The sequence below is a fragment of the Emydura macquarii genome, unplaced genomic scaffold (assembly GCF_026122565.2).
Source record: "Emydura macquarii macquarii isolate MOO-44397 ecotype Brisbane River unplaced genomic scaffold, CSIRO-AGI_Emac_v2 contig_1253, whole genome shotgun sequence".
Taxonomy (NCBI): Eukaryota; Metazoa; Chordata; order Testudines; family Chelidae; genus Emydura; species Emydura macquarii.
In genome coordinates, this window is record NW_027131390.1 from 36,892,213 (window position 1) to 36,916,359 (window position 24,147).

General features: G+C 46.7%; 1 protein-coding gene across 4 annotated transcripts in view; it reads left to right on the forward strand.

Moving 5' to 3' along the window:
* The window catches only part of AIFM1 (apoptosis inducing factor mitochondria associated 1), a 42,171-nt gene extending 20,707 nt beyond the window's left edge, over nucleotides 1-21,464 (forward strand). For 3 of the 4 annotated variants that reach the window (XM_067548485.1, XM_067548486.1, XM_067548488.1), the window contains exons 3-18: nucleotides 451-541; nucleotides 1,593-1,622; nucleotides 2,511-2,543; nucleotides 3,050-3,174; nucleotides 3,317-3,447; nucleotides 4,301-4,391; nucleotides 5,113-5,197; nucleotides 6,968-7,044; nucleotides 9,033-9,141; nucleotides 10,365-10,472; nucleotides 13,897-13,985; nucleotides 14,077-14,217; nucleotides 14,820-14,962; nucleotides 16,545-16,669; nucleotides 20,487-20,683; nucleotides 21,211-21,464. In XM_067548485.1, coding sequence (XP_067404586.1) covers nucleotides 451-541; nucleotides 1,593-1,622; nucleotides 2,511-2,543; nucleotides 3,050-3,174; nucleotides 3,317-3,447; nucleotides 4,301-4,391; nucleotides 5,113-5,197; nucleotides 6,968-7,044; nucleotides 9,033-9,141; nucleotides 10,365-10,472; nucleotides 13,897-13,985; nucleotides 14,077-14,217; nucleotides 14,820-14,962; nucleotides 16,545-16,669; nucleotides 20,487-20,683; nucleotides 21,211-21,282 — 1,647 coding nt within the window. In that variant the 3' untranslated portion in view covers nucleotides 21,283-21,464. Of the gene's footprint in view, nucleotides 1-450; nucleotides 542-1,592; nucleotides 1,623-2,510; nucleotides 2,544-3,049; nucleotides 3,175-3,316; nucleotides 3,448-4,300; nucleotides 4,392-5,112; nucleotides 5,198-6,967; nucleotides 7,045-9,032; nucleotides 9,142-10,364; nucleotides 10,473-13,896; nucleotides 13,986-14,076; nucleotides 14,218-14,819; nucleotides 14,963-16,544; nucleotides 16,670-20,486; nucleotides 20,684-21,210 lie in introns of those variants that run through there. The other variant, XM_067548489.1, reaches the window with a different exon arrangement.
* The last annotated feature ends 2,683 nt before the right edge of the window (nucleotides 21,465-24,147 follow it).

A 24,147-nucleotide genomic window follows, 5' to 3' on the forward strand; every position in this document is an offset into this window, starting at 1 on the left:
TGCTGTCTGCCTTCTCTGCTCTGGAATAGCTGCCTGAAAACCAAATCCCTTGTCCTGCTATAGTCTGCCCTTGCAAAGAACCTAGAGGCTGTCTGTGTTGGTTGTGTTGCCTTTGTGGCAAGGCCATACAATACAGTCCATCTTGGAACAACTCTTCACATGTCTGGGTGTTGGGCTGCAGAAATCCTCAGTCCGTGATCAGGAATGTGCCCAGGCAATGGAGAAATTTGAGATTCCTCAGCTAGATACGTTATTTTGTAGACTTCTCGACATGTGCATATGTGCTCTTTTAACCATGAGCTGTGTTTTGCTTAATGCTTTTAATTGAAGGCTCTTCTGAGTGAGCAGTGTGGACAAAAGCCTATCAGTGAGTTGAAGCAGAATGTTACATTAATATAGTGACTTGCATGTGGTAGATGTGTAACTGCCATCTTCTTTTCTCACCTCCAGGTGTACAAGACGCTGAAAGAAGACAAAAAGAGATTCAAAGACCGCATCGAAGCAATGGCCGTGAGATCATCTGATGTGAAGCCCTCCTCTGGTGGGTAACTAGCCTGCCATAGCTACCAACTGTATCCCAGTTTTAAGAGTCTCAGAAGAAAGAGTTTTTCTTTAAAAGTGCTTACTTGGGACATCTAAAACTAGACTGGACAAAACACTCCTAAAAGCCCTTTTTACCACTAAGCCAGGGCAGGAAAGCACTTGTTGCCTGTTGGTGCAAGCCTTTGGTACACTCAGCCTTCTACCTTCAAGCATGCACAGTGGTCTCAGCAGTCTGAATGGCACTCTGTAAAAGGGCAAGAGGAAGGGGTAGGGAAGTTTCTAAACTCCTTTTCTTGGCCATTTGATAAAAACAAAATCTTAACCTTATTTCAAGTTTCCTGGATTTGTAGCTTGTCCCCTTCCATCACTTTGTGAACCTAGCAACACCTTATTGTCCAAGAGCCACTTCCAACTCACTTTCCATTTCAAAAACTATATTTGCACAGTTACATTTCCCAGTTTAATTTTTATACCATAAAATGTCTCAAACTGCAGCTGAAATGGCAGCTTTGAGCCTTAACATAAAGGCTCCGGCATATCTTTTAGAGCATCGCTTCTCAAACTGTGGTCCATAGACTTCTGCTGGGCCAAAGAATGAAATCTCTTGAAAGCTGGACTTTAGGTCGTGGGAAGTGAGGGGTAGATTCATGAGAGGTGCTCTATTATGAAACCAACAGGAAGAAAAAGTTGGAGATCCACGGCTTTTTGGAGGATTTGTAGATTAAGGGCAGAAGCTAGCATTAGATCACCTACTCTGACTTCGTGCATCACACAGGCCAGAGAATTTCACCAGTTACCCCAGTATTGAGACCAATAACTAGCAATGCAGCAGATCTAAGCCAGAGCTGGGATTGGGGGAGATTAGGTTAAATGTTGAAACAACAGTCTAATAACAGAGAGTGTTACCCAGTAGAGGCTCTACCACCCTCACTGAGAGGAGCTTGCTGATCCTGTGAAATACAGAGATTCATGTTGAATTGTGGCTTTTCAACTGTATTCTTGTTAGTTTGCACCTTGCTGAGTTAAGTCTAGTATCTTGTCTCTTCCAGAAGAGGATGCTGTCTCCCAGGGCACAACAGGTGAGCAGGAATCCACGGATCACCCTGGTAACTCTGAACTCTGTTTTTATTTCTATATGCAGTATAGTCATGTGTTGCTTAAAACAGGGTGTACGGATGTAGGAAAAACATGTTCTCATGGGCTGATCTCCATCTCAGAGTATGAGTAAGAGAAAATGTCCCCCAGGATTTTTTCCTGTTGCTTTAAGTATTCCGTGTACTTGAACACTGCTTGCAAGTAATCCTAGAGGCAAGAGTGAACTTTTGATCCTGCCTGTAAGTGATTCTGGTTTTAAACTGTAAAGATTTCCTACATAAGAGATTTAACCAAAGCAGCCACTTGGAATTTGGCATATTTTAAATACTCTTGCCTTGTCTCTATTTTAAATGCTAGGATATTACCAGGATCACTTGCTGCTCTCATGGTCTCATCTCACTGGTGTTTGACTCTTTTGCAGGCTGTGTGACATACACAGATGTTGCAATACTTCACTTGCTCAGCACTAACCAGCCATTTGAAACTCTGGAGTTCAGACATGGAATCTTTGATGCTTTGTCTGGAATAAGCGACTATTCCGAGATATAAGGAATGTCTCAGTCGTACCTGAAGCTTTTAAAGTTGCATGTTGAGTGCCAATAATAAGCTTTGTGGCTCCTTGAATATGCTACAACCATGTCACCTGACCCAGTTATGTGAATTTAAGCAGAGCTTTTTTAATGGGGATATTAGAAATACAACAGGAGCCTTAATGAAAGTTAGAATAGCTTTCGACAGCTAAAGAGCAGTAGCACACGCTCAGATGAGTAAGCAACTAGATTTGATGCCTAGTAACAGGATGTCCCAATGGAGTTATAGTTCAATCTCATTATGCAGGTTCCTTTAACTCTCTCTCTTTTTTGTTAAAACAGCAGAGCAGGGGCTGGGAACAACTGAGCAGGGAGGTGAGTGAGCACAAGCCTGGCAATGGAAGCTATCTTATTGGACTCTTTTTGTTCTGTCAAGAATCCTGGGCTGTCCCTCTTAGATGTGTCGGCTCTGCAGGGCTAACAGGGGTAAAAAGTTGATTTAGTCACTAACTCAGTAGGTCTGACTGGTAGGTACAGGGAGCTAATATGCTGAGTTAAGAAGCAGTTTTTCCATAGTACCTCTTCTGATGCTAACTGCGTATCCAGGTCCTTCACTGTGTCAGGCTGTTCCTTGGTGAGGGTAACATCTCCCAGAATGGCATGTGAGATTTGAGAAGCAACCTTCTGGGAGAGAGTAGCCTTCAGTAAATACTGAAGGGACATCAACTCACCAAAGAGAGTTACCAGTATTTGAAATGCAAAAGGAAGTCATGATTCTTTCAAGGGTAAATGTTTTCCCTTTGCTGTTTGGGGACAGGCAGTGTTCCTGATGTACCTTGGCTGCTATATTCACAGCAGGTTGTCTGATCTGTTGCTTGCAGCTCCGGAGACAGATCCAAGTGCTCGTCCTGAGTGTCCATCCCATGCTCATTTCCTGCTAATTGGTGGAGGCACTGCTGCTTTTGCTGCTGCTCGATCCATTCGGGCTCGTGATCCTGGGGCAAGGGTAAGGGATGCGCACAGCTCTGCTCTAGAATGAGATCTATCTAAAGCCAGATGACATGCTCACTTCAGAGCCTGTACGCTTCATTCTGGCATTCTCAACATGTTCACGTAGCTGAGGTTGTTAATGATTTCCCGTGTGAAAGGTGCTGATTGTGTCGGAAGATCCTGATCTGCCATATATGCGTCCTCCTCTTTCCAAAGAACTGTGGTTTTCAGAGGATCCGAATGTCACAGAGACTCTGCGATTCAAACAGTGGAATGGCAAAGAGAGGAGGTATGTGCCATTGGTATACAATGAACATCCATGGGAATTGAATTAATTGCTTCATGTCGCTTGCCTTGGAGTAACCAAACTCCTGCTCATCTGGGAGTCACTGCAGCCAGGTGCCTGAGGGCCACTGGACTTAAAATGGAGCAGGTCTCCATGCTCTCCTCTCCACTACGGATGGGCAGCCTATGGAGAATACTGCGTTCTTGCTAGACTTCTCAAAGAGAGCACTCTGTGCTGGCACACTTTGTTTCCAAGAGCCACATCTTTGTACTGCAAGCTGCACTGTTGAGCTGCTTGGTTCATTATGTATGCTGTAACTGGCTTGAAATATCAAGATTGTGCACAGGCTTGTCAGTCAGGAGCACCAAACAACGGACTATAAACCTAGGCAGTTGTAGTGCTGGAGGCCGTTATGGTGAAGTGCCCAAGCAGAGTGTGAGTGTGTCTCACAGTTGTGCTACAGCCTGCATCTTTCTCTGTCTTCAGAGAAAATACTGAACAGTTGTACTGTATAACCTCCAGTAAATGTGCGTGGAGTAAAGATCATGATGCAATCCAGTGGTGCGAAGCTGATCTTTCTGGAATATTGCCTAGATCTGTCTGACTTCCTCCACTGCAAAGCATTGCTGTACTAGTTCTTGGTTTTGAACAGTATAAATATCCTAGTTTTATTAAACCAAGTCCTGGAATTTGCAGTGAAACGTTATATTATAAGAGGTTGGCTTTTCTATTTGTGAATTCCTGTATGAGTTTCGGCAAGGGGAAGGGGGTGCTCTTCCAGTCACCGAGTAGCTGCTAATGCCGGAAAACCAGAGATCCTGTATACTGTATACATTGGAGCACTTTTTCTCTACAGTGTATATTTCCAGCCCCCTTCTTTCTACGTACCTGCTCGTGATCTGCCTTATATAGAGAATGGAGGTGTGGCCGTCCTCAGTGGCAAGAAGGTTGGTACAGCGTTAATCAGTGTTACAGTGCCATATGTTTACACAGCACTTTACAAACTGCAGAGCTTACAGCCGAAGGGACTGTCTATGCTGCAGCAGTGAGTCTCTGAGCCCGGTTGACAGGTGCAGGCTCCTGATACGGTGGTGAAAACAGCTGTTCAGACCGTTGAGCGTCGGCTGGAGCTTGAAGCTTGAGGAGTAGGGGGTGTTGAGGCTGCCAAGCACAGCCTTGCTCGGAGCTGGTGTGAGCCATTACCTTCAGGAGCCCCATTGCCCTCCCCTCACCTCCTTACAAGTCTCGTGGTTGGAGTGAGCAGGGAGCCTGGTCCCTTCCTGTGAACCTTGCAGGCCATTCCCTCTCCTGTACACCTGGTAGCCAAGCCCCACCGGCCTTTGGTTTCAGTGAGCCCGTCTGTCCTGTGGGATTGTAGCAGGTGTCTGATCTGTGTTCCCCTGAGAGTCTGATGTCATAGAGAGGAACAAACCTAGGGAAGGTCAGTCTGACCTGAGAGCTACGGCCCAGTTAAAACCACTTGTTAACCCTGAAGCTGTGCCCCCGCCCCCACTCCCTTTCTCCAAAAATGGGAGGTTCCACAGGAAAACGTTGTTCATGCTAAAATATCCTCTGTGGCTGCTTCTCTGCCTGCTAAGCCTGTGCCCACTGATCAGAGTACCTACAGGATGTGTAAACCTGAGCTGCTTCCTGCATTGTGCCTTGCAGGTGGTACATATGGATGTTCGAGGCAATGTGGTGAAACTTGATGATGGAACCCAGATATCCTATGATAAATGTTTAATTGCCACAGGTAAGTCCCATGGTGTGTCTTCTTTCTCTGACATGTTAATTGGGCTTCCGGTAATGTCGCACACCATGTTGAGGCAGTTCTTTGTCCTCCGGGACAGTAATACAGAGCCCTGCCGCAGATCGGGGCTTTGGCCGAGCAGACTTGTCTAGGACAATTCCCTGGACAGGAATGTGCCCGATGGGGAAGCTGACAGCGGGGGATGGGAGGGAGGCCTGCTGAGCCCTGCCTAGCAAACTGAGAAGAGACTCCTGAGAAGACGTGACAGGAAAGAGGCTCTTGTTTCCAGTCTGACATAAGGCTCAGAGCGCCGAGCAAGGCCCAAGGTCTGGCCTGCCTTAGGAGTGAGGGGGAGAATCTAGCTCCTGTCCCCTCTGGAACGGGGCATTGCTGCTCTAGCCTATGATTCCTAGTCAGGGCTGCCAAACTCATTTGGTGGAGAGGGCAGAATTCCCTTTTTAATCCTGGTCAGCGGGCTAGGGTGTGATGCTAGGACACAGTTCATGGTCGATCATCCATGACTATCTTTGTGCAGCCCCCATCCACTCATGAGAAGTGTTGAATACATCCGTTAGATGGTAACTAAACTTTTTGTTGTTACCGTCTCTGTTTTTTGGTCAGTATCTTGTCACCTTTAGTGTTACTTAGTGGGAAAATCTGCTGTGTGCCCTATGTGCTCTTCCTTCTACCTCTTCCCTGCTTTTCCTTCTCCTTTTCTCTCCCCCTTCAATTTCTTCCCTGAAGTAGTTCCCACTTCCTTCCGCATTGTGACCTCTAAAATGATCAACAATGAAATAGCTAACATTGACACACACTGGCTGGCCAGGAGTTGCTCCACTGCCGGCCCTGCCTCCAAGCAGGATGGTGGCTACTCCCCCCTCTTGGCCCCACTCTTTTCCCCTGCCCCTAAGGTGGTGGTACCCCAGGTGGCGGCGTTTTATGTTGGTGGTACGCAACGTGGTAGAGTTTGGGATCCGCTGTGTTAGCTCGTGATCCTGTGATTGGCTGATGTTATGGACAAAATTCTCCTTTAAACACTTTGTTCCCAGTTCCTCAAAACTTAGGGGTGACCGTTAGGCCATTTTTCTGTGCCAGTGTTTGTAGGCCTCAAGTCTGATGCTAGCTACTGAAGCTGATGTCTTACAGGATACAGGCCTCTAGGTGCCTTGTGTTATTGCTAAATAAAAATACATGCTAAAGCTAGCTCTATGGGCTACCATTAACACTGCAATGAGATTAATAGAGGGCAAGGAAGTTCATCCCCCTGAATCATTGTTTCAGGCTCTCTGCAGACTCAGGCAGACATCCCTGCATCAGTTATACGTGTCACATTAGGAAAGTTCCTTCACAGACAGGAGGGCTGGAAACTTATTCCTTCTTTTCCCACAAGCTTCTGCATGTTCTGAATGTCCTGAAGGCTGTGTAAATACATCAAATGTGTTGTATTTGACCACATTTGACACTTGCTGTGCTCTATGACTTTGACCTCTTTAGTGTCATTCCTACCTGCTGATGAGCGTGGCAGTCTTTTCTTGCCAATTGTCCATGTCCCATTTGACAATATTGATTTCTTTTGAACCCTGTGTTTTGGATAGAGCTGAGATGTATGTGACTCTGTGGGGCAGGAGGGAGGAGCACAGCTCTGAAGCAGCAGGGGGGAGGGGGAATAAATTCTAGAACCCAAACCCAGATTCTGAAGAGCTGCTGTTAGCCCAGAGGACTATTGCTCTCCTGTGAGTGTTGTGTTGCTAACTTGTCTCTTCCTGTTACCAGGTGGGTCCCCAAGGAATCTTCCTGCAATCGAGAGAGCAGGAAAAAGTGTGCAACAGAGGCTGACGCTATTCCGAAAGGTAATCCCATGGGGCTTTATTTTCCTTGTGTGCTCTCTGAAGCCTGTCATGATGGGGGTCTCTGACCCTCAGCCTGTGCTAACTCTATCACCTCAGGTTCTTAACAGCTCTTGCCTGGCAGGTGCTGGCCTCCGTCAGTAACTAGCAGGTCACACATATGGCTTTGCTGGCCACAAGCAAGCTGACATGGAAATTGTATCAGGAAACATCCTGGCACCATGTTCCCAGGAAATTAGAGCCCTCACTTCAGGATTTTAGAAATAGGGTTGGAGTAGCTTCCTTTTTATATGACTTTCTTGCATCTCCCAAGCATTTCAAAAGCGTTAATGAATTCAGCACCCTCCACCCCCAGGAAGGGAAGAGTGGAGTTAGCTGCAGGTTAGATTGGAACGATAATGTAGGCACAGTGAGGGTAAATTATTTCTCCACAGCCACACTGGTTGAATCATGATATCCTGATGCCCAGTCCAGTGCAATAACCACAAGTGTTCCACCCCTGTATTCTCTAGCCCAGATGGATTATAGTAGAGGGTCTAAACATGTAGGAAGATTCCATTAACCTCATGACCAGCTAGCTTTGGTAGGTAGTTGCAGTGCAGAGAATTTTCAGTTGTACCTAAATGTGCATGCAGAGGGTGGAAAGTTACCTCATTTGTTCGTGCTTCCCTCTCCTTAGCCCCAGTATGGTGCCTGTCTCCTGCATAGCGTCCCATCTGTGCTTGCAGAGGTCTTTCTTATGCTTCTGTTCTTCCTTGGTCAAGGCAGCATGCTTTATAAGAGGTGTTAGTGCCTCTATTGTCAGAATATACATTGCTTTAGGTTGACACCCTACAATAACTGAAGGTATTGTAATACAAGAACATAAACTGACACCCCCATCCCTCAGCCTGGAATGCTGTCCAATTCTGGACGCCCCAGCTCACTGGAGACTATAGAGATGGGAAGGGCAATGAAGAAGATCACAACCATGGAGAGACTTCCACAAGCAGAGAGATCAAAAAGATTGGGACTGTCTAGTTCAGAGAAGAGCTTAATAAAAGGATATGATGGAGACATGAAATAAACCTGCAGGTTTAATGACAGGCTGGTGAAAGTGTCTGAGTTTTATCTAAAACAGCACTTCATCATTGTACTAATACCGTGCTTGTTGCATCATTGTTGGAAAACAGGTACAAAATTTCCTTGAGTGGAAACACCCTAATTGCCTGGGAGTAGGAGGAAACTTTCCTTTATGGGCTGTTCCTATCCTCTATGGAAAATATAGCTGGGCATAGAATGAAAGAGCATTCAGTTTGTGGTTCAGTGGAGAGTTGACACTACAAAAGTAATAACCATGTTTATTGCAGTCCCTCCTCTTCCCCTTCCTGCTATCTGGAATGGATGAGGGCAAAAGGCTGGACTCAGCAGACTGCTGGTCTCACTGATTTACATGCATTTTATCTGCAGTGTTAGTGTTGGGGGAGGAATTTGGGACTGTGCTCTTGGTCAGTCACTGAGCCAGTGATGAGGAGCAGTGCTGTGTGCTACCAGCTGGCAGGCCAGCTTTCGGTCCTGACCTCCTGCTGAACACCTAGAGGGGATGCCATACTCAGCTGTGGATAGAGGAAGGTGGGTGATTGCTGTAAGGTGATAGTGGAGGCCCATTTGGAGCATAGTTAAATGAGATTAGGTTTCCTGGCTGGAGGGGGAATTGTGATGAGGAAATGGTTCATCCGGGAGTGGAAAAGATGTCAGGATCTCTTTGTGCTCTGGGTCTCTGCAAGTGGGTAAAGTCAGACTGCAGTGGAAATGGAAGAGCTACTGCTGAAAGTAAATCAGGGGAAATATTAACAGCTGACTCTCAGCCCAGACACTTAGCTTCTTGTGATTAGAGCATGGGACTGATTTCCCCATGTTCACCGATCAGTTTGAGAGAGGACCTAGAGCAAACTGCTTTCTGCTGTTGTCACTGACCAGGGCATCTGAAACGGAAATAAATCTTCTTACAGATTGAGGACTTCAGAGCTCTAGAAAAGATTTCAAGAGAAGTCAAGTCCATCACCATTATTGGCGGCGGCTTCTTGGGTAGTGAGCTGGCCTGTGCTCTGGGAAGAAAGGGTGAGTGGATTGCACCAGGCAGCTTACTTCAGTCTCTCACACATGTGACTGACACATTCAAGAAGCTCCTGAGAGACCCCAGCTAGAAAAGTCTGAGGGCTTGTCTAGATGAAGACTTAGTTTGCAGCAAGCAAGCATGTGACTCTACCCCTCGCTCGCTTGCCTTAGTGCATTTTGATCCACTCGTGTTTCAGAGTTAGGTGAAAATGCACTAGGGAACTTTTGGTGCACATCAGCAGGGTCCACACAGACCCTCCGTATGCGGCAGGTGAGTGCAGGGTAGAGTCACACTCCACCTTGCCATGAACTAAGTGTTTGTGTAAACACAAGCCCTCAGATTATATACTTCCCTCTTCTCCCCCAACCTCTGGTTTTATTTTGGGAAGAGAAGGTGTGGGCTTGGATTCCCTGCAGATCTATGCAGTTTGCCAGTGGAACAGATGTCTGACATCTGCCTGCAATGGTCCAGTGCATTATTACATGAACTCTTGGCTGGCTCTGTGGACTTGTCAGGCTCTCCATTGCCTCACAGACTTCTCCTTCACTAATTATCCAGGGCCACAAAGTATCTTGAAGTGCTTCCCTGTTGTTGGAGCCTGGCCTCTTGTAGGCTGGGTGCCTATTATAGGGGACTAGAGGGAAGGCTGGTTAGAGTACATTTGGAAGTCATTGCTCCTTGTGGAAAGGGTCAAGTTTGCCTTGTAAATGAAGCCCCGTTCCGGTAATTCTTCCAAAAGCCTATGAACACAAGCTCCACCGTGTAGGTTTGGGTTTTCACTATCAAGTGTGCATATGTTGAATATTTTCCTTCCCTAACTTCTGAACGTCTCCTAAGGAACAGGCCTCAGTGAGTGGACATAATCCCCCTCAGGCACTCTGGGGAGTTAAAGGGACACTGCTAAGACTTTTGTAGGCACACATACAGAGATAAGATTTTAAGTCCAGCATCTGATTCCACAAAGTGTGCTGGTGCCTTTCGGGAATCCAGAAAACGTCTCACCCCAAAGGCCAGAAACAGTCACGTTGTTACTCACCTGTGACGCAAACTCTGGAAGCCAGGACTCCTGGTTGTAGTGACTTGTGTCTCAGAAATTGCAGTAAGAAAGGACTTGAACTCCTTTTGTCTAAGCAGGGTAAACTATCTTGGTGTGTGTTCTAAAGCTTTGCATGCCACCTGGTTATCCATATGGTATAAAGAGCCTGCTCTCTGGTTCTCTTCACAGTACAAACCACAGGGTTGGAGGTGATTCAGATGTTCCCAGAGAATGGCAACATGGGCAAGGTCCTGCCTGAGTATCTGAGCAACTGGACCACAGACAAAGTCAAGCGAGGTAAAGCTGTTCTTTAACCCTTCCTCTCCTCAGAGCTCCTTCTCCTACGAGGTATCTGTGGGAGCAGTAGAATACATCCCTCCACACCAGGATTGCTCTTGTCAAGCATATGACAACAGCAACCTTCATGGTGGTAGCTGCTGTCTTGTAGCTCATCTACAGGAAAGAGTCTCTACCTTTTTGGCCATGAACTCTCAGCCAGACATCTCCTTCCATGGGAATCGGTGTCCTCGCTGATACCTTGGCCAATGTCACTGGTTCCCTCTTTTATGCATGTGCTGTAGAATCTCTAACCTGCTTAGATTTTAGTCTTAGTTTGTGGTTTTCACTTGGACCTGATCATATCTCCAAAGCTGCATGCAAGAGAGCATATGGCTGGAGTTTTGACCCTCAGAGAAAATATTTCTTCCTGGTTTTCACTTCTCTGCCTTTCCTCCTCCTCCTCATCCTCTCTTCTCCTGTTAGGAGACTGCCTCTAGAACAGTGGTTCTCAACCTATTTACCATTGCGGACCACAAGCAGCTCTCTCTCTGTTACGTGGATTGCATCTACACAATAGATATACCACCCGTATGGCCCTGAGGATGTTACACTGCTGCTGTGTGCTGACTGGATTATGGGTTGGGAACCACTGCTTTAAAGGGCGGTTTGAGAGAGATTACCACCTGCCTATACAGAATCAAAGTAGTCTGAGGAAAAGAGCTTGTCTTGGGCTGTGGTTTTCTCCATAGCTCTGGCCCCAAATCTGAAAGCTGTCTCTCTTCCCAGGATGAGGATCTGGAGTCCATGTGGTGTGTTCCTTAGCCATCTATAGAGGAGGGGACGCTGATGTTCTTCTTAGAGTGAGGGTTCCTATTGTACCATGGGGTCACACGTGCACACCACGCGCCCGGGGCTGGAGAATTTGGAAGAGTGGCCGTTGGTCCACACATGCATTCTGGCTCATCTCGCACTTCTGCCCAAAGCGATAAAGTGGGGGGGCGGACAAACTATGTCTCCGCTGCATAGTCCAGGGCAGCACCTCCAATGTCCTCGTCTCTGACGCATCTCTAACACTTTCAGTTGTACGTAATTTTATTAGGTTTTAATGGTAGTTTTAATACTTTTTTCCCTAGTTTTAGTAGTTTACCAATTTTAACAGTTTAGAGTAGAGTTTTGGGACAGCTGTTCCTCCCCGTACTCTGTTCGGGTACCAGACTATGCCCAGAATTCTTCAAGCTATGTGCCTCCTGCTTGTGATCCTTCTCGGGCTACGTTTACACTGACGGTGGGAAAATCGCCGCTGCCAGATCGATCTTTCTTGATCGATTGAGCGGTCAGTGAGACCCGCTCAATTGATCAGGAAGTTGACTGAGTAAGTCCACCCCCTCAAGTAGCGTTCCCATTGGCTCAGCACAGTGTGAACAGCACGCAGAAAGAAAGCTGAGCAGTCAACGTCAGTTACGCAAACTTGTCTGTGTAGTTTGCGTAACTCCCATCGACTGCAGCCGAATCGCAGGATCAGTGTGAACCAGCCCTAAGTCAGCAACAACTCCCAGCACCGTCTCTACTTCCTGAGAGAACGAGGTGCAGTATTTGTCAGTCTTTCCCCAGCTGTACCCGAGAAGGCTAAGCACTTCGTCTCTGGAAGTATCTCGTGGGACTGCAATCAGACCCAGGTCAGGGACCCATCCTGTAGGTCGTCCTGAATCAGTACCTTCTGCTGCTGCTACGTCTGATTCCGGTACCGGCAGAGCCAGTCCCACAGACACCATGGCAGGGCCTAGTCGGGAGATTAGGAAGCACTCTGGTGAGCATGGGACTACATCTTCCTCCAAGTCCACCTCAAAGAAACGGGATGTTCCCTCCACCAGCTGAGCCCAAGGGGACATAGCATGTTCTGAGTTCCACAGGCATGAGAAGAAGACACACAAATAGTGGGATCCACTGGTTCCAGACAGCGACCTATCAATATTGCCGGCTCCAGCACCTCACCAAATGCAAGATCTGCCGACACTGGTAAAGGCTTCACCATTACTGGTGGCCAGAAAGAGAGTGCCCCGAATGCCAGGGAGATCCAGATCTGTGGTTACACTCAGGATGTCTTCGCTTTACCGGATCCACAGTCCCCTCCTCCATTGGGTCCCTCCACCTCCAGGGAACTCGTATCTCCACCACAAGACATGCCTTCAGCAGTTGTGGACAGGCTTGTCTCTGGGCACGGTTCAGTGCTGCTTCCCCTCTGAGGAGTGTCTCTTCACTCTGGAGGAGGGGTCCTGCGTGGACATTGCCTAATGTAGAGAGGGGATTTGTGGTGCAGAAGAAGCACCAGTCCACTGCCAGGCAACCCATTAGCAGAGCAGGATGAGTTTTAGCTAGAACCTCCGGTCTGTTCAGGTGGCACAAAGCAGCCCTAAAGCTGGCATCCCTGGGTCTGATTGAGGATTCTCTGTGGCACAAAGCCAGCATGATGGCTCCTATGGCACCCATCCTCCCGACCACTTGTGCAGGGGGCCTGGCCGGGGCACCCTGTCCATGACAATCTCTGTAATGGTCCTGAGGCTGTTCTAACTTGTGGCAGGAATGAAACCAGCAGCCAGGTGGCTGCAGCATTCTGAGAGCAAGTGTGGCTTCAAGACTTGACATTCCACCCCTCTCCTGAGCTGTACTGAACACAGCTGCCACAGCCTGGAATTCTGCCTCATTTTTGCCTCAGCCATCTAGCCTGCCGCAAGCTTGTGAAAGACGGAATGTGTATTGCACAGCCTCCCTTGGGCAAACAAGCCCCTGGTTCAGTCCCTCCTGGATGTGATTAGCAGCTAGAGCTGATAAGTCTGAAGTATCTTTCTCTTTGGCATGTTCCATTGTAGGACAAGTTATTGTGCTCTCGAGGCTTGGGCTGGAGGAAGGAAGAGGACTGATCACGCAACTAGCTGCGGAGGCAGAATAGAGCTAACAGGCTTCTGGGCATGGGGCTTAGCCCCAGGGCCTAGTGACTGACAGGGCTGGTCTGCTTCTCTTCTACTGGGTCCTGGAAGATCTCTTGTAGAATCTGTAGACCCTGCTGGAATGGAACAATAGCTGACCTATGTACCCATTATTATCTGAGGACTGGAAAAGCAGAGGTCCCAATCCCTGCAGGGTTCTGTGCACGTAACTTGCATCTCCTTATAGACAAATACTTTTTGCTGTTGTTCCTGTGTTTCTTAACAAACCTTGTCAGACTTGTTAGTTGGTTTCCTTTCTGTTCACACTTTACTCTGGACTCTGTGGATCCTGTGTACAACAAAAAGAAGCCAGTCTCCCCTAACTGCTGAGCCATTCACAGTTTTGCCTGGTGCAATCAAGAAGTGAGACATTGCATGCATGTCTGCACCACACACTTTGAAATTTCTGCTCTTCTCCTCTGGCTTCCAGTTAGAAGTGTTCTGTGTTCCCTTTTCAGAGGGTGTTAACGTCATGCCCAACGCTGTGGTGAAGTCCGTCAGTGTCTGTGGTGACCGGCTGTTAATTAAACTAAAGGATGGAAGAAAGGTAAATGCCAGGCGTGGGTGGTGAGCCAGACACTTGGCAATGTGTAAAGGGAACCAATAATGTAACCAGTCTGAATTTCTCTCTCAATCAGGTGGAGACCGATCACATAGTGGCAGCAGTGGGCCTGGAGCCCAATGTGGAATTAGCAAAGTCTGCTGGTCTGGAGGTAGACTCTGACTTTGGAGGGTTCAGGGTGAATGCAGAGCTGCAGGCACGCTCTAATATCTGGGTGGTAAGTGTGTGCAGGTGGAAGATGCTTCTTTTATCTGCATTTTATGTTGCAGTGAATAAGCATGTATGCAAAACTGTGCTTACAAACTCAGTTTAGGTGAATGAGTGAACTGTGGTCTGACAATACAAGTAAGATGTAGAGAGCAGCAGCGTCTCAGCCAGGAAACTGCCTCAGGCCTTCCCGGTGATCTTAGATAGCTCATTAATGCACACTCACTGGCACATCTTTGTCCAGTAGTAAGACCTGTGCGCAAATTCTACTTGACAAATATGAGCACTGTGTGCACGAGGAGTTGACATATCCCAGTAACCCTCCCATCTCTTTGCCTGATGCCAGAGGAGTCCTATGTTGATGCATGAGAGGCCCCTTTGGCAGGAAATCAAAACCTCCCAGAAGTGTGATCATGAAGACCACAAAATTATCTTAGTTTTCCCTATTCTGGCAGAAATGCTGAAGCCATGGAGACCTGCTAAATCTGAGGTCATCCTGCAATCCTTTTTATTACTTTCCCTTTATGGTTGGGCAATATCGCCCTTCATTCTTTTTCTCTTTAACTTACCTTTTCTCTTGTCCAGTTTTCATTGTGTGCATCTCTCTCTAAGGCAGGAGATGCCGCCTGCTTCTACGATATCAAGCTAGGCAGAAGACGCGTGGAGCATCATGATCATGCTGTTGTGAGTGGAAGATTAGCTGGAGAAAACATGACAGGAGCTGCTAAGCCATATTGGCATCAGTCAATGTTCTGGTAGTTTTATTCCCTCTTTCTATATACCTTTTGTCATGCTGTCTGGAGTGGCTCATGAGCATGAGTGCTAAGGGAAGACTGTCGCAGAGCAGGACATAAGCCCCAGATGGACTGTATGTTCTTTAACTAGATTTCCAGTAACAAGTGTGAACTGCCAATGTACTGTAACAGTCTTACCATGGAGTCACAGACAGTCTCTTTGGGCACGGGCTATCTTGCCACCCAGGCAAGCCTGCCTGTGTGATAGATAATCCATTTACACCAAAAATCACAATAATATTCCGTTTACTCCCAGTTCCAAAGGACCCGTAACTCACCCCAAGTCAGTTGCACCTAGAGTTCTCACCGAAGACAAAGGCTTGTAGCTAATCCTGTAACAAACTAGCTAATGATTTATTAACCAGGCAAAAGAAATTAGTTATTTACAAGGTTAAAGCCGATAATATACACACACAAATGAGTTAGTCTTCAGTTCCAAATGGTGATAGAAACGTCTACAATAAAAAAACATAATACATCTTTTAAGGCTCTAACCCAGGCTAAATAGTTGGGGACTCCTTGCTTATGCTTAGAAATCCTTGCCCATCAGAGTTCAAGAAGCAAAGGAATAATAAGTTCTCCTTAACAGGCATTTTTATTTCCTTCCCCATTCAAGGTATGATGAGACAAGGGGAGACATAACAATTTTTAAGTACATAAAAGGTTGTTACAAGGAGGAGGGAGAAAAATTTTACTCTTTAACCTCTGAGGCTAGGACAAGAACAATGGGCTTAAATTGTAGCAGGGGCAGTTTAGGTTGGATATTAGGAAAACTTCCTAACTGTCAGGGTAGTTAAGCACTGGAATAAATTGCCTAGGAAGGTTGTGGACTCTCCATCACTGGAGAGTTTTAAGAGCAAGTTAGACGACCACCTATCAGGGATGGTCTAGATGATACTTCCATTACTTAGTACTTCCATTTGTGCAGGGAACTGGACTAGATGACCTCGTGAGGTCCCTTCCAGTCCCATGATTTAAACATTAATACACGCAGCATCCCACAAACATCTCATAAACACTAACACATTCTTATAACACTGATAGCTTTAACTAGACAAGCCCACAGGCAAGCCTGGCTGGTTCTAGCTCTGCATTTGTCAGTGCGTGGTGGCTAAAAGTTACTCTCCAGTGCCTTGCTGTGTTGCCAGGCCAGGTACAGTGGCCTAGCGGTCGCAGTGTAGATCTTGTGTAGTTGGCCATCCAGAAGTGCAGTTGATTGCTGAGCAGCTCCTGTTTGGTGGGTGTGTTGTAGTACTTCACTGTGAAGTAACAGGCAAGATTTCCAAGGCCATCTCCACCTCCCCTTTTGGGTTAGCTCTAGACTTGTCCGTTGAATGTCTAGACTGAGAGCTGTGCAGCAAAAGCTGTGGTGTCCCCTCTAATATTCTGTCCACTAGGTAATCCAGCTCAGCACAAAGCTGTTTTGGAGAAATTGGGTGTTCTGTGGTCTCCTGTTTTAAATAAATAAAGTTGTTGAATGGCTGATAAGTGATTAAGGTTTCAGACTGTGACACTGCAATGGGCTGTTTCTGTTTATTCCTAGGAGTGACCTGGGCCCTGACGTAGGCTATGAAGCCATTGGCCTTGTGGACAGTAGTTTGCCCACTGTGGGAGTTTTTGCGAAAGCAACAGCAAAAGACACACCGAAGTCTGCAACGGAGCAGTCAGGTAGGGGAACGGCATTGCTGGAGGCTGTGCAGCTGTCTCTGTAGTGGTAATACGTGAAAGGCTGTCATATGGAAGACAGCATCACTGCAGTCACTATGCTCCTCTTCGGGAAGGGTTTCAGAACTGTGCAGGGTGCATGAGCATCAGAAGACACCTGTCCTTTGAACTTAGCTCACCTCCAGCCCAGGCTGCAGAGAATGCTTCTGGCCACACTGCTCTGCTTGACCTACCTGGAGAAGAGTGAGTTCTAGTCAGTGTTGGTGCTGCTCTGGTCCGGTTCAAAGATGAGTGATCTGTGCATCCGGGGACAGCATTATCAGCCTAAACAAAGGAGAGAGCACTTCAGCATGAATCTCCTCTGCCTCCTGTAGGACTCAGCATCCATCCTTCTTCCACCAGCAGGCAGGTCGTTTCACTGCAGGGCCTTCCAGGGAGTGAGCTCCAGCCAAAGATTTTAGGGTGGGGGGAGATGCAGGAACACAGTTGAGCTGCTCACCTTGCTATAAAAATTGTTGGATAGCAATGGATGCTGCTGTGACGGTTCTCGGGGTACTCAGAATAGAACCACCTTGCTACCCCAGCCTCTTGCCTAGGGGAGAGTTGCTTGTGCTTGGCTGGGTGTCAGATCCCTGACACCCCCAGCCTTTGAGTCACCCAAGCCCTCTCCTCTGGGCTCTGCCAGCACTTTGGTCCCTTTGAAGTGTTCCCCTGTGATAGCCAGCCCCTGGCTCTGGCTGCTGACAGAATGACCAGGTCTGGGAACAGTATATGTACCAGCGTGCATGATTCAACTCAGGATCATCCCTTGACTTAATATCAGAGACTCTAAGGTCAGAAGGGACCATTATGATCATCTAGTCTGACCACCTGCACAATGCAGGCCACAGAACTTCACCCACTCCTGTAATAGACCCCCTGACCTATGACTGAGTTATTGAAATCCTCAAATAATGATTTAAATACTTCAAGGTACAGAGAATCCACCAGCAAGTGACCTGTGCCCCATGCTACAGAGGAAGGTGAAAACCCCCCAGGGCCTCTGCCAGTCTGCCCTGGGGGAAATTTCTTCCCGACCCTTATTTTGGCGGTCAGCTAAATCCTGAGCATGTGGGCAAGACTCACCAGCCAGACACTCATGAAAGAATTCTCTGTAGTAACTCAGAACCCACCCATCTAACACCTCTTCACAGCCAATTGGGCATATTTATCACCAGTAGTCAAAGATTAGTCAATTGCCATATTAGGCTGTCCCATCATACCATCTCTTCCATAAACTTATCAAGCTCAGTCTTGAAGCCAGCTAGGTTTCTTGCCCCCACTGCTTCCCTTGGAAGGCTGTTCCAGAACGTCATTCCCCTGATGGTTAGAAACCTGTGTCTAATTTCAAATCTAAACTTCCTGATGGCCAGTTTCTATCCATTTGTTCTTGTGTCCACATTGGTGCTGAACTTAAATAACTCCTCTCCCTCCCTGGTATTTATCCCTCTGATGTATCTATAGAGAGCAATCATATCTCCCCTCAAATTTCTCTTGGTTAGGCTAAACAAGTCAAGCTCTTTGAGTCTCCTCTCATAAGGCAGGTTTTCCATTCCTCGGATCATCCTAGTAGCCCTTCTCTGCACCTATTCTGGTTTGAATTCATTTTTCTTAAACAAGGGAGACCAGAACTGCACACAGTATTCCAGATGAGGTCTGACCAACACCTTGTATAACGGTACTAACACCTCTCTATCTCTACTGGAAATACCACATCTGATGCACCCTAGGACGACATTAGTTTTTTTTCACAGCCACATCACATTGGCGACTCATAGTCATCCTGTGATCAACCAATATGCCCAGGTCCTTCTCCTCTGTCACTTCCAACTGATGCATCCCCAACTTATAGCAGAAATTCTTATTAGTCTCTAAATGCATGACCGTGCACTTTCCACTATTAAATTTCATCCTATTTCTATGACTCCAGTTTACAAGGTCATCCAGATCTTGTTGTATGATATCCCGATCCTTCTCTGTATTAGCAGTACCTCCCATCTTTGTGTCATCCACAAACTTTATTAGCACACTCCCACTTTTTGTGCCAAGATCAGTAATAAAAAGATTAAGATCGGTCCCAAGGTTGATCCCTGAGGAATTCCACTAGTCACCGCCTTTCAGCCTGAGAGTTTACGTTTCAGTATGACCTCTTGTAGTCTTCCCTTTAACCAGTTCCTTATCCACCTTTCAATTTTCATATTAATCCCCATCTTTTCCAATTTAACTAATAATTCCCCATGTGGAACCGTATCAAATGCCTTACTGAACTCTAGGTAATTTAGATCCACTGCATTCCCTTTTTCTAAAAATCTGTTATCTCCTCAAAAAAAGAGATCAGGTTGGTCTGGCACAATCTACCTTTTGTAAAGCTATGTTGTATTTTGTCCCAATTACCATTAACCTCGATGTCCTTAACTCCTTTCTCTTTCAAAATTTTTTCCAACACCTTACATACCACTGAGGTCAAACTAACAGGCCTGTAATTACCCAGATCACTTTTTTCCCTTTCTTAAAAATAGGAACTATGTTAGCAATTCTCCAGTCATATGGTACAACCCCTGAGTTTACATCATGTTCAACCAAGGATGATTAAGATCCCATTTTCATGAAAGTAAAGGCACTGCTCGTTTACTTCCTAGGTGCAGGATGAGGGGGTGTCATCTGTGCCTTCTACATATACGCCCCAAGTTCATTGTCTATTCTTGGAGACAAGACAACCATCCATGGCTTTTTTTCTGTGTGCAGGTTCCCTATTGACTTCACTTCTCTTGTTAACATTTGACTTCATATGAAATTTGCATCCATTTTGTTAGCTTACAATGCTTAACTTACGTTGCAACAGAGAGAGATGCATCTCTTACCTCCTGTCTGCAGGAAAACCTGTTTTTTTTCCATGTCTAGACACAGACTTTAAAACCATATATAAGTATATGAATAGAATTGCTTATATAGTATCTACATTTCACATTAATATCAATGACCAGTGTGACCCTGGCTTTCGTTGGAGACCTCACGTGACATTCTTTGGTGAACCAAAATGTACAGACCAGAATCAAGATATTCCTGTAAACCCTCGTGCCAGCATTAAGTGGTTTTTGGGTCACAGCTCCCACCTCCCTTTCCTCTTCCTCCCTGTCACCTCTCTGTTACCATTCCTTTTTTGTCTCTTTAATATATTTTATTTATTTCAACTTCACTGGATAAGTAGCAGCAGCCAAGCAGAAGTGTTTTATATGCCATAGTATCCTAGTTGGTTTCTTCCTGCATCCCATTTCATATTAAAGTACTTGGGAGCATACTCACCTTGCAGAGAAGGTCAGTTTCCTTCTGCATCAAGGCATTTACAGGGAGCAGACTGCAAAAGGGAAGTTGGCCAGGATGTCATAATTTTGTTCCGTTTCCTGTTGCAGAGCCTTGGTATGTAAAATGTTTACACTAAGAGCACTGATTGGTGGCTGCTTCTGGCAAGTTGGCTGGATGTTCCTTATTCGGGATGTGGAGAAATGAGTAAGAGCTCCCTCATAGCGGCCTGATAAAATCATGGGAGGAAAGAACCCGTTCCAAGTAAAGTTTTCATCATTTGGATCATGGCCTATTCCTGGCTTTCAGGACATGTCTCTTTTTACAGTGGTGCACTGTATTTTGCAAGATTACAGCTGCTGGTATGGTCTCAGATAGGCAATTCAGAGCCCGTGTAACAGGGTCTGCTTTGCAGATTAAAAGCTGCACTTTTGCATGACATTTCCAGTGTGTGACTCTCCCCTGGGTTTTTTTGCTGTAGGGACTGGCATCCGCTCAGAGAGCGAAACGGAAGCAGAAGCTCCTGAGATCATCATCTCCGCCAGTTCTCCCTCAACACCTCAAGTTCCAAAGCAAGGAGAAGATTATGGCAAAGGGGTCATCTTCTATCTCAGGGATAAAGTGGTGGTGGGAATTGTCTTATGGAACATCTTCAACAGGATGCCAATTGCTCGAAAGGTCAGGTGTTTCCTCTCAACTGATGAGTGGTTGGGGCACTTGATTTCACCAGATGTCATGTATGTAGTATTCATTGCCAGGAACCCTACTAATAAGAGCATTAGAATACATTTTTGTAGTAGGAAATTGTGGCTGAGTACTGGAATTGAATATACCTTCACCTACGATATCTTGTCCTGTCTTTAAAGCTAGCTGGGAAGTAGGTAGACAGGCTATTTTTGTAGGGAGAGTAACCCTATTTTTATCCCTTGCCAGGCATTCTTACTTGCCAGGGGACTGTCTTTTAAAATGGATCATAGGAATTGCCACAGCAGACCAGACCATTGGTCCATTGGTTTAACCTGGTTATAGTGTTTCCAGTAGTGGCCAGTAACAGGTGGTTCAGAGGAAGTGCAGGAAACACATCGTCCGTCCGTCCGTCCCCCTCTTCCCGCCCCCAGTTGGCAACTAGAATGGCTAATGTGGACTTTGAATCAAAGGCTTTACGTAGCTCGTGCAGCCCTCAATGCCCTCTTCTGTCTCCTCAGATCATTAAGGATGGAGAGGAGCATGCTGACCTCAATGAAGTAGCGAAGCTCTTCAACATCCATGAAGATTGAGCCCCTGCTCCAAGCCCCCTCTGGCTGGTCTGCATTGGTGTAAGTGGGAGGCACGTGCTGCTGGCTGAGAGCTCTTGCCTCACCTCGGCGTGCTGGCTCTGCGGTCTGAGTACTTTGTGAATATTTCCAGTAATCTAGAATTCTAACATTTGCATCAGTAAATAAAACCAGATTCTTCTAAATTCAATGTCTTTTCCTTAAAGACGTGCGTTGTTGTGGAAAATTGTTGTTGTTTGCTCCACTGGGGCAAAGGCAGTGTTGTTGGTCTGCTTCCCTAACGTTTGCATTCTAGCAGCCTGCCTAGCCACTGTCTGGGATTCCATGCGCACGTTCACACCGTATTACTCTCTGTGCTATACTGGGGTCAGGTCAGCCTTGAGCCTCCTTTGAGCTAAATAGATTGAGCTCCCTGAATTTTTCCCACTAAGGCATGTTTTCCTTTAATCATTCTCGTGGTTCTTCTCTGAACCCTCTCCAGATAGTCAACATCCTCCTTGAATTGCGGACACCAAAACTGGACACGGTATTCCAGCCACAGTCATGCCTGTGCCAAATAGAGGTAAAATAACCTCTCTGCTCCTCCTGGAGATTTCCTTGTTTATGCATCCAAAGACCACATTAGCCCTTTTGGCTACAGCATTGCACCGGTAACTCATGCTCAGCTGATATCCACCTTGCCCTCAAATCTTTTTTTGGAGTCACTGCTTCCCAGGATAGAGTCTCCCACCCTGTAAGTCTGGCCTACATTCTTCTTCAGGTAATTGCACTCAATGTGTCCATTCAAATGTAGGGGGGTGTGCACCTCGTGCACAGTTGTTGGAGAACTTTTTCCCTCAGTGGTACCCATTTGGGCAGCTCGAGTGCCCTCTGCCATTGCGCACCACTGTATGCAGGTATAAAAGGATAGAGCCATCCCCTCCCTCTCCTCAGTTCCTTCTGACCACCAGTGGTGGTTGTTGGAGGGCTTCCAGTCTTGCTGTTGTGAGTTTTTCCTGAGTAGTTAGCTAGGAATAGAGTATAGTTAGTGCTAGTGATCGGTTTTAGTTTTAGATCCATTTTGGACCAAATTTGAATCTTGGTACCAAGACCAGAGACAGGCTTTGCTGTCTGGGGTTTAAATTCTGCAAGTTGTATGCCAAGCTAGTGTTGGTCAGCAACCCACACTCCAGCTGCCTAAAATGTTTTGGGGCCTCCCACATCAGTGACAAGTGTCACATTTGTAAAGGATTTAAGCCTTACTCTAAAAAAAATAGAGCAGCGAAATTTAAGTTTCTATTTATGGAGGTGGCATTCCACTGTCCATCAGAGCTGTCCGGTTCAGAACACATGCAGCATACCACCTGAAATGTCTTCAGCAACTCGTTCTGTGTCTCTGGTACTGAAGAAAAGACACAAACCTTCCAAGGATTCAGGACCTTATTCAGCAAGATCTTTGGGTACCAAGGCCATCTAGAAGCAAAGACTGGGAGAGACTGAGGGGAAGCGTTCCTCATCTAGAAAGAGGAGATCATCGACTCCAGAATATATGCCAGGTCCCTCAAGATTGACCCCTGAAGTTCCTATGCAAGACATGAAACCCAAGACCCAATTCCAGTACTGATGATGCCAGAGGCGTATGCAGCTGCTAGAGAACTACTCAACCTTCTGGAACCAGTGTCTCCGGCAGTGCAGGAAGGGCATCAGCCAGTACCAGTGACTGGTTTCCACACCAGCTGCACAAGAGCCTGTGGTACCGATGCCCTCTACGCTTCTTGTACCTAAGAGGCTGCCGGTACAACCCAGGGGCAAACCACAGTTAATAGTCCCAATACCCCTATCCCCAGGCTTGGCTTATCTATCTTCTGTCTACACAGGATTTGCTCCACCATTATTGCAGGATTCTGAGTAATCTTTGGACATATAGGTGGGGTCTTTGGTGTCCCATGAGAGATGGGCTACACAGCCTCCGTCAGAGCTTTGGTGTCCATGGGGACTCTCAGCAGTCCCACCAGTGGGCACATCTGAAGGGACAATTTCCTGCTCAGGCTGTGGCCTTTCTGGGCACTGTGGCATGTCCCTCTCCCTGCTAGGACTTCCCCTCACCCTCCTCATTTCTTTGCCTTGAGGATGCATGGAGATCACCTGCTCCACAGACAACATTCTCTGATGTCCGGGAGCAGGATTCTGCAGCTGGAATTTGCTCAGACAGCTCCTCCACCGCAAGAGACAGACCAGACGTTGCCTCAGCATCGTGGTGTGTCTTCTTCCTCATCACCAGATGGTGTGTGATTCACCACCACTAGAGGATTACAAAGCTTAAGAACTGCTTAAAAGGGCAGCCTCATTGTTAGACATTCAGGAGGAAGAGGTCTGCAAGAAAACTCACAAGCTAGTGGACATAATAGCTTTGACAGGGCTCTCCAGAGTGGCACTCCCAGGTTTCAAATACCTCTACTCTCTCCCTCCCGCAGGCTCGTTAGTAGTGGCAGCAGCTATGGAGCAGAAGAGGCAGGGGCATCAAACATTGACACCAAAAGGGAAGGAGTTGAAGAGACTGGACTTGTTTGGTCGTAAACTTGATTTGACAAGAGGGCTGCAACTTAGAATTGCCAACCAGCAAGCTCTTCTAAGTCACTGTGACCTCACTCTGAGAAAATATCATGAAGTTTAAAGATGGGCAGTAGGAGTTAAATGTGATGGTGGAGGAGAGCAAGTTGGTGGCCAGCACAGCTCTCTAGGAAAGCTTGGATGCGATGGATTCAGCAGCTTGATCTATATCATCTACCATACCAATGAATGGTTGCAGTCTTCCGGTCTCCCTCTTGAAGTACAACAGACCATACAAGGTCTGCCCTTTGAAGGCGCCTCCTTCTTTTCAGAAAAGAT